This window comes from Cebidichthys violaceus, unplaced genomic scaffold (genome assembly GCF_023349555.1).
Source record: "Cebidichthys violaceus isolate CVI_PGR_0920_01 unplaced genomic scaffold, fCebVio1.0.p SCAF_10, whole genome shotgun sequence".
Taxonomy (NCBI): Eukaryota; Metazoa; Chordata; class Actinopteri; order Perciformes; family Stichaeidae; genus Cebidichthys; species Cebidichthys violaceus.
In genome coordinates, this window is record NW_027176263.1 from 17,461,708 (window position 1) to 17,478,700 (window position 16,993).

The following is a 16,993-nucleotide window of genomic DNA, read 5'->3' on the forward strand; positions in this document are numbered from 1 at the left end:
CACTTCCTGCTGTGTTTTCTATCTGACATTTAGGGCTGGGCGATAATTCAACACGATGATTTATTGTGTTTCGATAGAATTGCATCGTGATGAAATCATATATTGAGACGTCATGATGCACAATTACGTCATCTAAATTAGTAAAAAACTAGCACATACTAATTCAGTTTTTTCAGGAAAGCTGATAATTTTGCACTTAAGTTCTTAATTTAATGAGAAAATACTCTCATTTGTCAGGTATTTAATCCACACCAAAATTATTTTAATAGTTCAGTATTGTCTGCAAGATAACAGGTATGTTTATGCATATCAGTGGCACTATTAGACCATCACTCATTTTATGTTCCACATTTATGTTTAAAATAAAAGCATAAGTTTGAATATCTTGTATGCATGATAATCATACAGTGTGTTTATGAATGTCAGTGTCACAACCTCCTACTCACTGTACCTTTAACATAAAAACATGAAGACATGAAGCTGTGTATTGTTTGAATAGCTTAGTATTGAATGCACAATAGAGAGGTGTGTTTATACATGGCACTAGGCCCAGTTTAATATAAAACACAATGTTATACAATATACTGTGTGTAGTAGGGGGTCCCTGCTCCATCAGTTTGGGGGTCCTTGTTGAAGACCCCTGGTCTAGACTCTAGCTCATCAGCTGAGTGGTGTTCCAACTGATGTCATTTTGCCGCGTTCACTCCCTGCACTGCTCTCTGCTGGACTGCAGTCCCACAGGGATCAGAAACCAGTCGATAATGTGGGCGGGGCTAATGAATAACGAGAGAACGCTTTGTCAGCTAAGAGCCACACCTCACACTGTGTCGAGAGCAGAGAGGACACGAGACGTTAGGACACGAGACGTTAGGACACTCTGGACAGGTAGTAGTAGTCACTGTAGTAGTACTAACTACAGCAGATAGTAGTACTGCAGTGAGCAGAAGACATGATTCAGCAGAGTCACATTGAACTCACAGGGAACATTCATGAACATGATCATTCATCTATGATGTTTGTCTTCATGAGTCATATGCGTGTTCTCTTACTTTTCCGTCAGCTCCATTTATGAGCATGAAAGCAAGGTGTGGACGTTTTATTACCATGGCAACAAGCACTGAGCAACTGTCCTTGACATTACAAATAAAACGTTTTTAATTCTACGCGACAGTGAAAGGAACTCCACAACGGTCACATGAGCGCACACAACCAGGTTGTAAAGGCGGACGAGTGATGATGACGTTCACCCGTCTCAATTAGACGCTCGTTAGTCACCGCCTTTTATAAGACACGAAAAAGCTTCTAAATTTACCAGAGTGTTTACTGATTTAATATGGTAGAAGAAAACGTTAAACTCTCTTCAGCTTATGTTGACCACAGACCTTATTTCAGACATCTTACCAGAAACACATTCAGAAAACACACGAGGGAACCGGAGGGGCAAAACTGCCGACTCATTTCCTGGTTCTAGGGCTCGTTCCTGCAGCACTCTGTTAACTTGCTGTTTGGTGGCCAGGTGACATCAGGGATTGTGGGACAGGCTCTGAATCAAGGGTACTGATGGGGCTGGTCCGTGGCCCACGACTACGTGCAGAGCTTTGAACCAACTCTTGAACCTCACCCGTTAAGATATGTCACAAGATGTCAAACAAGACCTTTAAAGTACTGGCTGCCCTGATCTGCACTGATGTAGGAGTGAAACGGCGGTTACTGAGCGTGTGTCGGCTGATGTCGTGCCTTGTTTCTTCTGTGGTGACACATCTGGACCAACAATGACTATCGCCAGCAACCCCTGAGGGTACCCGGACCTTTGAGCTACGATCACTTTCAGACTACATCTTGCTTCGTGAAAAAGTGGACCAAAAAACACGTATCTTCATTTGAGCCTTTGCATGTTTGGCATCTAAACACATGCTTTATCAGAGGGTTAGTTCTGCATATCAATGTGAGCAAATCATCAACACAGGGCCTCTCTCATCCTCCAGTGCTGCTGTGAAAATACAAGACAAACACATATTAAGTCGCTGACCTCACCAGGAAATAAAATTAGACACAGAGACTCTGCCACATTGGCTTTAGAGGTGCTGAGCCTAATGTGATCAGTCACGCTCAGTGTCACACCCCATCGCATATGTGACACGCAGGGGTTGTCATTTATGATGAGTCTGCAACATCCTGCTGCAATTTAAGGCCGTTTGGTGTCACTGCAGAGAGGTCAGCAGAGTGATGCTGCATTCATGCCGCATGGGAATAATCCCAGTCGCTCAAAGGCAGTGCATGCAGTTTGAACTCTTAAGAAGGTGTGAAGTCACTGAGTCACATCCAAACGTCTTCAGACTCTATGCTGTGGGGCGACACACACACACACACACACACACACTGTAGTAAGTCTATGTCAGACCATGACTATGCATGAAGTCTTCTCAACATGATCAGAACATCCAGGTAATAAAACGTCCCTGAAGATGACATCAGAATACACAGCAGGTATCAGCAATCTTTACAGCATTCACGTCCATCAACCCACAAGTTAGACATGTGCCTTTTAACAACACAAGCACACGTTTGTGTTTCCTTTCAAATTGCACAAAGTCTGGTGTTCTGCTCTCACCCCAGCAGGACATGAAGGTGCAGTCACATTACATAACACTGGAGCGCTGCCAGCCGCTAGTCTGCAAACCTCCTGAGAGGAAAGGAACTTCAAACCAAACTCATCTAAACATCTAAAGCTCCTTCTCTAAAATACGAATTCGTATGATGTCATACATGACAGAACTCTCTGGCGCACGTTTAGAATCCACACTTTGTTGGAATGGCGCACGCTGCTCACCATCGCCCTCCACTGCGGATTGAACGCAAAGTGAAACCTCCGATTTGCAACATTGTTACGATGAACGCTGCTTGGTGTGTCGAATAGCCGCCGAACTTTACGGTGTGAGTACTTAACATCTTACGTGATGACTAGTTCGTGAAGCGCTAACCCTAACCCGGGGCCCGGGCCCCGCGCACCATCCTGGGCGGGTGGTGCACGCTGCGCTACCTGAGGACATGGTGCAGACTTTCTTTTGCTGCATTGAGTCACACACAACTCCGGTGGGACGGGTCACGTGACCAAACTCTGCGCCCGTTATTTGAAGAACCGAACCGAATCTGTTCTCCCAGAACAATCTGAATACACGGAGCTCGGTCGGCAAAACACGCGCCAGAGCTATAAACTTGTAATAACGCCATGTTTTTGGTGTTTGTTCTCCCCCTGGAGCGCTGGTCAGGCGAGGCCCAGCACACTGCGGCTGCCCTTGGAGCGCCGAGCCAGCGCTCCTCCAGCCTCCGTGGCTCCTCCGTGGCTCTCCTCCAGCCTCCATGGCTCTCCTCCAGCCTCCGCTCAGCGGCGGAAGGCGTCACAAAGACGTTTTCTTAACCACCGTCTTTCTACAACGGTCAGAGTCAACAGCCCTCAGAAATATCACCAAAAGTGAACGAGAACGCGTCCCTCTGACGACCACACCGAACCGCAAACTGCATACGTGCACGCGCAATGATTGCTATCGGAGATGACCACCCGCTAAAATAAAACTACAAACATTACCTGTTAGTATCTTCTCTGTCGCCGTTTCCTTCTCAGTCATCGTATCCCGCAGTCGCACCTCCTCCCGAGCCTTCTCGCCGATGCAGCTGCACCAGGCAATCGTCCCGCTGTACTGGAGATTCCGGTCCAAATCAGAAACTAGTTCTCACAAACAGCCCCCGCGCTGCTAATCCAACGTCCACTTCGATTTCACGTCGCCTTGCCGCTTCCTGGTCTATGGACAGGGCGTTAAAAAAAAAAGCACATGGACGAGATTTGGGGTCTGGAGCTTGTTTGGAGTGTGTGTGTGTGGGGGGGGGGGTGTTGGACCCCAGACTGCTGCTCTGTCCGCCCCTCCCACCACATGCACGCTGTCCTGGCCTGGAATCCTGCTGCCTGCTGGTCTGCTGCAGCTCCAGACCGCCGGTAGGGATGCTGTGCCCTCCAGCAGCCACACACAAGTGAGTCCTTCATCTGTAGGAACGTCGTTAGTATTAAATACACACATAAGGACTATATGGATGGATATGATGATGTAACCACAACCGAGGGACCACATCTGTCTTTGGACAGGACAGGCTGCTGCAACATTGTCATCATAAGTTATTTACACTGTTTTTGTAAAGTGAAATATGGATTCAGCAGGAACCCTCTGAGTCCTATTTGGGTTTGCCATGCGGGTTATCTATTTGACCAGCAACCAGGAGACAGTTCATGTCCCAAAGTGTTGTTGTGGTTTTGTAGCTCAGACCTAATGTTGGTGACGGTTTTGCCTGAACTTAACTGTACTTAGTTATTTGAATCAAGGCCAGATTACCCCCGGGGCAAAGCGGGCCGCTGCCCTGGAGCTGCTGAACTCCCTGAAAGCTCCAGGCTTACTTGTTCGTTCAAAGTTTTGTGCTAATAAATATAAAATCTGGTAACATAAACCACAAAATGCTATAAAGGTGATATATTATGCAAAATGTGCTTTTTTGTGGCTTTTTCATATAAGACCATCCTCTGTCTCCAAGTCATTTCATACTGAGTATCTGTCCCGACCCAGTACTTCTATTGTCCCAGATAATTCAGCTGCACAGTGAACACTGCAAGTAACTTATTAAAATCAATCCAATGTATATGTTTGAATATGATATGTATAATTTCTATGAATAATTGCTTGCATATAAGCTGTTCCTTAATGTTTTTTTATTTATTACAAAGTTATGACATAACAATCTCAAATCTGTTTGTCTTTGCCGCTGTCTCTCTCTCTGTTTGGTGCAGCTGTTTTCCTCTTGTCTTCACCTTGATATTAGAACTGTGATCATCTTGTCACATGCGTCTGCCTCTTCCACAAAGGTGTTTTGTCTTTGAAAATTAGTTGACAAAGATTTCTTTTGTCATGTTTTTGTGTTTTTTTCATGCTGAATGACTTATTTCCTAGAAAGTCGTGAGCACCTCTCTGGTAAACACACGATTTAAAGAGGTGCTTTTGTGTGATTCTTTGTGGACAAACAGTTTTACAGATCTGTCTAAATCAACCAATCGATTAGTCGTCACAATTGTAACGTGTTAAGCGACTGAGGCTACGTCCACACTACTCCGTCTACACGGCGTTTCAGCTTCGTTTTCTAAATGAGCTCCGTCCAGACTACAACGCCTGAACAACCAATATCACGTGACTCCACCTTCACCTACACTGGGCATGTGGGTGTCGGTGTAAACAGGAAGTAGATTGATTGCTTAGTTAAAGAAAATACGACAGAGTAATAAAGTAGTCTTTAATAAGGAAAGGTCGTGTTTGATAGTTAAGATCTCAAACACACACAAACTCAGTCAGACACATTTCATGGAAAGTTTTAGAAGTTTTAATTTTCAGACTTAGTTACAGGTCTCTATCTCTCTCTCTCTCTCTCTCTCTCTTTCTCTCTCTCTCTCTCTCTCATCAAATTTACTTTAAATCAACACTTACACATAATAGTGTACTAGATTATGGGTCATTAATGTGGTGAAGACTCGTCTCTCATCGTTTCCTCTGTTTGGTTGTTTCTGTTCTCACTCGTAGCTCTGCTGGTGACTGAAGTCTCTGTCCTACTGGAGAACATTTACTGCTTTAGTTCCTTTATAGTTTATGTGTGGACTTCACAATAGTTGTGCAGATCAAAATAAGCATTAATAAGGACAGGAAAGTCCTCCGTTTTGTGTCCATCGTCCTCCCTAAAGCCTCTAACCGTGACTTCAGACGTCTCCGTAGGTCTGATTCCTCCGCTGGTCACGCCGCTCACTGATCGCTCCATTAACAGCTGCTTCTTCAGTAATAATGTAGACTTTAACTGAACAACAGCTGCTAGTAAAGACAACAAGGTCAGCAACACCTGTAGTCAGTTCTCCATGTTAAATTAACCTGGTAGTCGATCGGTAATCAATGTTATTGTTTATGATTTCTGGGAAACGGTCCTGTGATAGAGGTGTGACGAATCAGGGAAGGACACGTCGTGACTGCTAAGAACCAATCAGGTAGTGAACGCGGATGTGGGCGTCATCGTTTCTAAAAGTATCCGTCCTCAGTGCTCGAAAACTCCGGCGTAGTGAGGACGCTCAGTGTAAACGTAGTAAAACATATACGTTTAAAATGGACACAGAGTAGTGTGGACGTAGTCTAAGAATGTCTTCAGTGGAGGATCGCTCTAATAATTACACTGTTAAAACGGGGGATTAAAATGTATTTGATTTCATGCATGTAGAAGGTTTAATAAACCTGGTCCATTTAAAATCCTAGACTAGTGCACCAAGGAACAAGTGGTTTTATTAAATGTAGATCTGGATCCAGGTGCTGATCCAGGAATCTTAATCAAAGGATTCCTTTATTATACTTTTGTGTATTTTGACGCAAATCCAGAACCAGAAGCAGAATGGAAGAGTGTGTAGAGCGTTTGACCACCTTGGTGGAGGCATGTTCTCTCTAAAATGTATGAACATCATGTTCTACAAAATCACACTGATTATATTTATTAAACTGCACAAAGTTATCTTTCTAGTGACAAATGAAGCCAGTCTAGGTTTATGAGTCATAAGAGGGACTATTGAAAGTTTGAATAAATCTATTGTTTTAGTAACAAATTGAATGGGGGTAAAACCTTGGATCCTTCAACACAAAGCAACACGTGAACTCCCGCTGTGGTGAATTTACTAAATCTTTTCTTTTGAAGAACAATACAACCAAGGCTTGAACCTTGGTATTACAGCTCAATCTGGGTATAATGTCACCAGTAAAAAGCCAAAGGTCTAAATAAGAAATTAAAATAGCCTCTAACACCGCCTGGATTTAGGAGTCGAGGGCTCCAGGGGTTTTCAGGTTCTCTAAAATTGGAGAGAAAGCAGCATTGGTGTCAAAGACAGTACAAGAAAAGTTAAAATATACACTTATTTATGAAAATATTTCAAAAATATTCCATAACAATGAGTCTGTGACAGTTAAACAGGAAGCTAAAATGAATCAATAAGGAGGGGAAAGGATGGAATGCAATAGTCCAATTAATCTCCAACCACTGGTTGTCCTCCCACATGTTGTGTCCTCAGGCCAGTCCTCTCTGACCACCTACCTGTACTTGGGAACTGAGCAAACTTAGGGCAGTAACAAGGTACTCCTCGGCTACCGCCAGGCTCACGCCTCACATGCCACAGAGCTACACAACTCCCAACGTGAACTCACACGGAGAGGCAGAGATCCCGTGGATATATAAAGTGAGCAGGAGACAGCTTCGTCCCCATCATTCCTTTGAAAGTTGATCAGTGGCGCATGAATCAAAAGAAGTTTTTGCCTTTTGAGTATAAAATTCAGATGAAATTACCCGTATCTACCAGGGCACTAGTGTTCACTTTAACGCAGTCTCACTGCTCTCATGACTCTGGTTTCAGCTAGTGGTGCATTTTAGAACTTTTAGGAGCTAATGATTTAAATAAGAGCTATTCAAGTGTTCATACTGGGAAGTTAAGTCACCTCAAACATTTGCTGAGACATCGCTTTCTCAATGTAAGTCTGTTGCAAAAAGTCTTTCTGGGCCTCTTGGAATCACGTGACGGACCCAGAAAGTCCACGGTTTGGCCGGTTATGTAAAGTTTGCTCGGGTCTTAACTAGTCCTCAGTCTGCTGCTGCCTCTGTGTCGTGTTGCAGCCCTCTGGACTTCCTGTCTGCTGCTCTCACTCCCGTCCCTCCATTCCTCTCATTTCTCTCATTCCACTACTTCCTCCCCCACTTCCTGCTTCTTCCCATACTTCCTAGCTATACCTAGGTTCCTCTGCTTTGTCTGCTTCCTCTGCATCCTCAAGGCTATTGAATGAAGGCTGGGACACGGTCTTGAGCTGTGTGACACAGTATGGCTGGAGCTGAGATGTGAGGGTTACAGCAAACGACTGGCGTCCGCTCGGGTGTTCTTTGGGCGCACTCTGCCTGACAGGACTTCTTGGTAAGCTCGAATGGATATAGATTTGAACAATTTCAAATAGAAAGCATTTGTTTATGGTCGTTTGTGACAGCTCTTTTAATAATTGCAGAATTGAAATGCTCACCCATGAGGCTACTATGTCACCCTTCCTGCGGACGCCTCATGTTCTTGATTGTGCGCCAGCTTGTGAGCCTTTTTTAGCCGGTTTTACTGCGCATGTGTTTGTACCTAAATGATAGGACATGTGACGGCTCCTCTTTTTATCCTCCTGTGCTTCTGCAGCTCCGCTCTCCCTGTGAGAAGAGAGACTCTCCCCTTCAGCCACACCACATCGTCACCCTGCTCACCAGTACACTGTCCATCACGCCGAAGAAACATTGCACGTTTTAAAACGACGTCTGGTTGGGTCTCAGCAGTCACGACGTCTCCTTCCCTGATTCATCGCGGCCCAATCACGTGAGCCTGTTCCTGAAGAAAACAAACAACAGCAGCCCTGATTATCCATCGACTAGCAGGTTAACTCAACATGGGGAACTAGGCGCTGCAGACCTTTGTCTTTACTAGCAGCTGTTGTGCAGTTAAATTCTGCATTTTATAACTCTACTACTGCCGGCATGCGGAGGAAGAGAACACACCTCAAGGGACTGAGAGAAAAGTGGTGCCATAGTGAGCACTTTTGTTTTTACAAAAACAGAAATATAAGATAAGATGAGATATTACAGTTTCAAGGAGGAATCGGTTGGTAATGTTAGCATGTAGCTACTAGCATTCATTCATTAATCTTCCTTTATCAAACCCGTTTTACACTAAATGTGCAACAATGATGATTTAGGGATAACAGAAAAAGTGCGTTATAGGGAACAGCTCTTTATAAACTCTGCACTGCAATAACCCCAGTTGAGTTTAGGTGAATTCATTTTTAGGACTGACCATTGTGCTTGAAACCAGCAAAACATGTCTGAACCTGCAGTAAGTGATTTTAACTTGATGAGAGTTCTTAAAATACAACAGGAGACTAGAAAAAAAGACAAAAAGACTTGTTTTTGAGGTTGGTGTCATTGTTGTTTCTAGATAGCTTTAAATGTAGCTCGAATCATGGCAATGGCCATCGCTGGGTCCACCCATTCTTTCCAGATAGTATTATACAGACCACCGATGTGAAATATGTTACAAACATTCATGGTCCCCAGAGATGAATCTCAAAGATTTTGGGGATTCCCTTATCTTTGTCTTTAGCACAGCAGCAGGTCACAGTTTTCACTTCAGTCATGAACCAACAGGCAAAGGACTCAAAAGCAGCCCCAGTCCGAAAGTCCCAAAACAGGTCAAACACTAGAGACTTAGAGTGGGACATAGAACAGAAAGGCTGCACCGCTAACCACAAGGAGTAAAGAGGAGCAGGCCCAGACAAAGAGGAGCACACAGACTACAGACACCAGGGAGGAGCGGGACTACAGACACCAGGGAGAAGCTGGACTACAGACACAAGGGAGGAGCAGGACTACAGACACCAGGGAGGAGCTGGACTACAGACACCAGGGAGGAGCTGGACTACAGACACAAGGGAGGAGTAGGACTACAGACACCAGGGAGGAGCTGGACTACAGACACCAGGGAGGAGCAGGACTACAGACACGAGGGAGGAGCTGGACTACAGACACCAGGGAGGAGCAGGACTACAGACACCAGGGAGGAGCAGGACTACAGACACGAGGGAGGAGCTGGACTACAGACACCAGGGAGGAGCAGGACTACAGACACCAGGGAGGAGCTGGACTACAGACACGAGGGAGGAGCAGGACTACAGACACCAGGGAGGAGCTGGACTACAGACACCAGGGAGGAGCGGGACTACAGACACCAGGGAGGAGCTGGACTACAGACACAAGGGAGGAGCGGGACTACAGACACGAGGGAGGAGCGGGACTACAGACACCAGGGAGGAGCAGGACTACAGACATGAGGGAGGAGCGGGACTACAGACACCAGGGAGGAGCTGGACTACAGACACAAGGGAGGAGCGGGACTACAGACACGAGGGAGGAGCGGGACTACAGACACGAGGGAGGAGCAGGACTACAGACACGAGGGAGGAGCGGGACTACAGACACGAGGGAGGAGCGGGACTACAGACACGAGGGAGGAGCTGGACTACAGACACCAGGGAGGAGCGGGACTACAGACACTAGGGAGGAGCTGGACTACAGACACAAGGGAGGAGCGGGACTACAGACACGAGGGAGGAGCGGGACTACAGACACGAGGGAGGAGCAGGACTACAGACACCAGGGAGGAGCGGGACTACCGACACCAGGGAGGAGCAGGACTACCGACACCAGGGAGGAGCAGGACTACAGGGGACCGGGCTGTGACAGAACAAAGAGGATGATCCCCTGACTTTCCATCTAGCGCTATCATCAGGTCAAACTTTTTTATGACCACATGACATTGCGGCTATCCTCAGCTGGACTGTGTTTAGTGCTGAATAGAAAATGTTGGCATGCTCGTATACATAAGTGCAATTTAGAGGAATTTGTCGTTTATACTACGTTTTATTTCAACTGTATGTCAGAGGTAGATATGATACTTAGATAAAGTTATATGTACTTTGGACTTTAAGATTTGACATAAAAACCTACTATGACATCTTCCTGATCTTCTTGGCACTGTTACAGCTGAAAAAGAGAAGAGTTCAATGGGATTCTGGGATCCGGTGAGGATGTCAGGTCATTCAGTGTCTTTCCACCATATGGATCAACATCTTACTCCACCTAGTGGTTCTTCAGCATTAGGATCAGGCCTTCCATGGACATAGATGCTATCTTTGGTTATCAAAGTGTAGAGACCTCGCAAGTCCACGTCCTAATAACCGTGATGATGATGTGACGTCGTCACACAGCGAGAGAGCCAGTGTGGAGTTTAACAGACACTGGTCTCTGCGAGGCAGAGAGGGAGTTATAGAAACATTCTAGTTAGTTGCATTGTGGGAAAAGTAGGATCCAGTGTTTCAGAGCTTGATCCACAGGGACTCAAAGTCAGGATATCCCTTTAATGTTTTCATTAAATATTATAATCATAGCTCACGCCTGCAGCCTGAGGCTCAGTGTTCTTTACATGATGGAGATGAAGCTGCAGTACTCCATATGCTTCACTAGAGGGAAGCACAAGTGTAGAAACTGGAGGCAGACTGCCGGCCTGCAGGCTTGCCTCGTGGAGGTATCGGATCACGGCTCGGACAAAGATCCCGACAGGCTGCATTAGCTGCTAGTCGGCTGTTTGAAGTACTAATCGATCAGAACTCCTAACAATTAGTAATATACACAGAAGGGAAACCTGCATATTTACAGTGTTCAGTCCTGAGGTTTTCTACAAAGGAATATGTTTTTTTTATTGTGAGGACTGGAGAATAGGAGGAGTACATTCTGATATTAAATATCACAAAATAAGTGACTTTTTAAAAGATGAATTCTGTAATATTTAATATTAATAAAAAGGATTTAAATGTTAACGTAAGCCATTTTCTGTTACAAGTAAGGTTTGAAGTCTCAACAAATGAAACAAAAATACATGTATGTACAGTATGCTGCGTGATATAAATCACATATTCAGTTTCTTATGAAATAAAATACAAATGCAAAAAATGTGTGTGGTTTGTGTTAATGTTTCAGTTTCACCCTGAAACAAAAGCATGTCTTAGAAGCGATGTATCAATATTTCCATTATGAGATCATTACAGACTGGATTAGTTCATCTGACTCAAACAGACGTTTCATTTACAGTTTGCTGATGAATATGGAATTGAAATGAGGCGCTGCACAGTAAGTAGGAAGAAGGTTGCAGTGAGGTTGCACTTGACGAATCTACAATAATAAGATTTGTGTTTTTTTTGTAAGACCGAACACAGTCTGACCGTCTTGATGGAGTCATCCTCCTGAGGATGCTGGGAAAGGGTTCCTGACAGGTCGGCCACTTCTTATTCTCAGACAAAGAGCTGCGTGTGACTCAGAGTAGTGCTGAGCCAGCTGAACACCTGATCTGCCCTCAGCTCCTTCTTCACCAAACACTGCGCTAACGTAACGGCTCTAACCTTATTACAACAAGGAAGAACAGAAGTCACTCATCACTTTAGGCTTGATTTGAATCTGCACGACATCCTCGTCTCACTAAGCGGCGTCACCCAGACGTGCGTTACAGACTTAGGCTGACAATTACATTTACAAATTCAATGTCCTCAGTCTGGGTGATTTGTTGCTGCTCATGGAAACAAAGCAGAGGAGTGTTTATCAGCTCAAAACACGTTATGTCAAAAAGTGACGTATTATATCATAGGATAAGGACTTTTGAGAAACACAAAACGAATCATTGTAGGTGCTACTGCTTCCTTTCCTTCTTCTTTAAGCTGAGTAAGGATTTTAAATCCCAGTGCTCTCTGAAAAATATACTTTATGACAAAGCAGATTTTCTTAGCTCACGAAAAGACAGAAATGATGCATCAGATCAAAGTACGCTCGACAGGAAGCAGCAGCAGACGTCTTTGAAGTCCTCCAAACTCAAACCATTAGCATAACTCATTCTAACTCTCCTCTTCTTCACACGCACCTCTCTGGTAATGTTCTGGTGACGGATTCTACATCTTTTATTATTAATCAGTGTGTCTCCACAACCACAAAACCAGACCACACACACACACACACACACACACACACACACACACACACACACACACACACACACACACACAAGTCAGTAGAAACACCAGAAGTTTCTAACGATCCCTCAGCTCAGTGTATCACCATCACAAGCGATTCTTCTCCAGATTCCAGTCTGAAACCGGACTTTTAAATCCAACCAACGCTCCCATTCAAACCACACCTGGTCAAGTTTGAAAACATGAATAGAGGATTTTAATTAGATGCAATAAGAGGTGGCGGCCGATGCGGAGGGCTGGATGCACCCCCAGCTTTTTAGACGGGAGAAAAAAGATGCGCTAATTAGGCCGCAGGCTACTTTCATTCATGCGACCCGTGGAAACCCAGCGCAAGCTGTTTAACGTCACCGCGCTGACAATTCAAACGGGAATCCATTTGAATGAGCTGTGCGTGTTGACATAAACAGACACCATTGCATTCACTGCAGCGGGCCGAGTTGTCTGCGAGCCTTGAATGGCCCGTGTGAATGGAGGAGGAACAGCAACAGGTGACCGGCGGAGCAGGACGAGGAGAGAGCCGCTGAGGCTCGGATGGTCCTCGGAGATGAATATTAGGCCAATGAGCCAAGTTGACACGATTTTGCGCGGCAGAATGTTTCTGTCTAATATACGGTGACACAAGATTTCACACATCAGTGAGAATGTGAGTATTTTAAATCTGTTGGGGTTTTTCACACTGATGTTGGCCTTAAGTTCTGTCTTTGGCTTAAACATCCATTCTCTGTTCAAACGTCTTGGGGGAAAAATACAACAGTGTCTTTTAATCTATTCCTTATTTTTCCGGGGCCCCCGACGAAGCCCCTTTGAGGACCTCCAGAACCCCCTCAAGGACTCCCATTGGACCCCCGTAATGGGCGCCGGCGCTTTAAAAAGGTATTCAGAGTTCTTCCTCCTGTGACAAATTAGCTATCAACACTTTTCATACAGCCCAATTTCATATGGCATTTGTGTCACTTAGACCAAACTGGCCATCACACATGAATCCTTTTCTTGCCAGCTGCTGCAGTTAAAAAAATAAAAAGCCTGTAGGCACCCTGCTGTTGTAGCCGACCATCCTCTGGAGGAAGAAAACAACCAAAAGAATGGAATGATGGCCCTATTATTGCCTCACATGAGAGAGGAGAGTGTCCAGGAGGAGGCTGGGGCTCAGCTTTATTGGCTGAAAGCTGCACCTTTTTACCATTTGTCCATTTTTGACAGGTCTGAGTGGATTTCACCTTCTTTTAAAATGTTGCTCAAAGTGTTGCTCCGTGCCCGCTCGCCCTGCTCTGGTAAGGCCCGTGACGCTTAGGATTCATAGGAATACAGTTGTTCTAATTGTTGCATTTTCTGTGTGAAACAACCGTGTTTGTGAGTTTCTGAAGGTGAAGGTGCAACTGGATTTAGCCAAGAAAAAGAAGAGCCAGGTGACAAAGGGACGGTCCTCCTGCTGTGCATCCAGGCGGTGGCGGCAGTGACGTCCAGGTTGACCTGACCTAACCTGTGATGGTAATGCAGAGTAAACACAAGGTGACACCTTAAAGCATTACATGATAGAATGCATGTACTTCAATGGAAATAACAACATTATTTATTGTCATCATTTATATTAATTATTTATGTGTTTTGACAAGCAAAATTAAGTTTGCTAATCAAGGTTGTGTGTCAATTTGTAGTGGAGATTTAGAGCACAGACTGAGTATGTTTTATCTTAAATATACATTTAGTTTGCTTTTTAAGGTGGTATTTTGTCGACACAGTAGCTGTAGTTCATCACCCTGAGTTGCCTAAATGATTTCGTGTGCTGTTTGTCAGAAATGTGTGGTAATAATGTTTATATGAGCGGATTTGACATTTTTTGGAGGTAAGAGGCTTCGGACTGGGATTCTAAAGGAAGTTCTGTGAACCACGAGGATGGAGATCACGCTCCATACTGCTCCCTTCAGACCCGTGAGTCTAGATTTGATCCACGAGGCCGCCGGTCGACGCTGTCCCTCTGCTTCACGGAGCAGGTTGACCCCGGACCAGCAGGACCACTAGCACAGCCAGACTCATAAAACACTGTTCTGTGTTACAGGACTAAATTATAATACTGTAAATATAATAAAACGCCCTGTTATAGGCATGTTATAGGCATGTTATAGGCATGTTATAGGCATGCTTTGCTTTACGCGCACGCTCCATTTTTATTTACATCTTTCCTCCGGAATGTTTTGTAATAATTTTAGATTTTCAATTAAATTTCAAATGATTGTCTGAATGCGATGCGCTGTATAACGGAATATAGAAACATAATGTTTCCTTATAAGAGATGAATAATAATATTTAGTGACTCGTTGGGTTCAGCGTTGGAGATTACAATTACAAATATACAGCTGGACATAATAATTCCTAATCGTCTTGAAATCATACTTTAACATTTTTATTTTCATATTTTGAACAACTTATTTCAGTGAGCACACTTTTTAAATTAATGTTCTATTAGTGCTAAGAGGATTATTTCAAGAATTAGGATATTAGAATGACACTGGGACATGTGTGAATGAACGTGGACTGTGTCGGACTGGCGGTTCAAAAAGACTCCGTTTAAAGGATCAAATCAGAGGACTCTGAAGTCACGAACGGACTCTGCGGCCGGGCAGAAAGTCGAGGTTTCCGGAGGCAGTCGGTCCAACCGTTAACGGTGCGCTGTGTCCGTGAAGGAGCCCTTGACTCACTGCTCCTCCGGTATCTCCGCGGACATCAACAGACACGTCCTCACGGTGACATGTGTGGACGGACGCGTGCTCGTGTAGTCTTCACTTTGATGAATTCAAAAGATAAGTAAATATAAAATATAATCACATCAGGAAAGAAACGTGATTCATTTCAAAAGACAATGTTTCTGCAGGTAAAATTATAAAAATATATATTTTTGTATTAATGATTGAATAAATAAATGACTAAATAAATGAGTCATAATGGAATCAATTTTATTCTGAATCAAATGTGCACGAGCCCACTGGAATCGGCCTGAAACAATAAAAGCCCATCGTATGAGCCGCGCGCTCCTGCTGCCATGGTGTGTGTGACTTAAAGAGGCGCAGGAGTGTGTGTGTGTGTGTGTGTGTGTGTGTGTGTGTGTGTGTGTGTGTGTGTGTGTGTGTGTGAGTGTGTGTGTGTGTGTGTGTGTGTGTGTGTGTGTGTGTGTGTGTGTGTGTGTGAGAGAGAGAGTCGTCTCTGCGTTGAGATGTGAAAGTCACGAGTTCATTGTGGGTGTGTAGCGGTCTCCCTCGGGTGATCCGGGTCACACACAGTTCAGCGGCTCAGCTCGTGTATTTTCACAGACAACTGTCCTGCGACTGTTTCTATGGCGTGAAAACCTTCAGCCGAGGCCAAATAATAACAACAACAACAATGATAATACTAGTTATTATTATCATCAATAGTATTATAATTATTGTTATTATTTGTATTATTATTATTATTATTATTATTATTATTGTTATCCTAGCGCCCTGCCCTTACAAAATAACGAACGCCTTGAATTACAAAGGGAAGAAAACATAACTTCCTTGTGTCTTTATACTTGTCCTTTCATTTGTTCTGGTCTATTCTTATTGACAAATACTTCTAGTTTGGAATTTAAGCGGCCCAGTTTGGCCTTGTGGGCTCCAGCATGAGATTGGATGTGTACGAGTCCAATTCAACGCCGGGTAATAACTTGACACTCAACGTAATGGAACGCGCCTGGGTTAAGGCCTTCCAAAATATAGTGCGTGGGCGGGTGTGCACGGTGAGTGCGTGTGTGTGTGTGTGTGTGTGTGTGTGTGTGTGTGTGTGTGTGTGTGTGTGTGTGTGTGTGTGTGTGTGTACAGTGGAGGCTTGTTTGTAGACAATCAATAGGCTTTTATCGCCAATACTAGTATTAGTATGTTCCTGGAGATGCATACAGCTGCATGTTGAATTGAACATTTCCATTACAGAGCATCAGGCCATAGATACTCTTTAGGGTGAGTGGGCTGCTGCAATTGAACGCACCATCACAGGAGCGTGAGGATGTCAAGTGAAAGGAGTGATCTTCAGTTTAGCAATCATAAAGGCAGTGGTCCTTTATATAAGGGACTACTTCATTAAAACAGACAATTTAATAACAACTAACATAATATAGAACAACATACCACGTGCTTTATACCACAATAACCTCTGTTTCCTGCTGTAGAGGAAAACAATAAAAGGCCAAATATCGGCCTGATGCCAGCCTGATAATACTCCAAACCTGAGAGATTCACAGTTGAAGTCTTACATATCACTAAGCTATATTAATATGTGAC

At 44.3% G+C, this 16,993-nt stretch overlaps 1 protein-coding gene across 5 annotated transcripts in view; it reads right to left on the reverse strand.

Moving 5' to 3' along the window:
- hspa12a (heat shock protein 12A) overlaps positions 1–3,928 on the reverse strand; it is a 41,255-nt gene extending 37,327 nt beyond the window's left edge. For 2 of the 5 annotated variants that reach the window (XM_068728094.1, XM_068728093.1), the window contains exon 1: positions 3,587–3,928. In XM_068728094.1, coding sequence (XP_068584195.1) covers positions 3,587–3,626 — 40 coding nt within the window. In that variant the 5' untranslated portion in view covers positions 3,627–3,928. The remainder of the gene's footprint in view (positions 1–3,586) is intronic. The other 3 variants (XM_068728099.1, XM_068728098.1, XM_068728097.1) reach the window with 3 other exon arrangements.
- Positions 3,929–16,993: the final 13,065 nt, after the last annotated feature.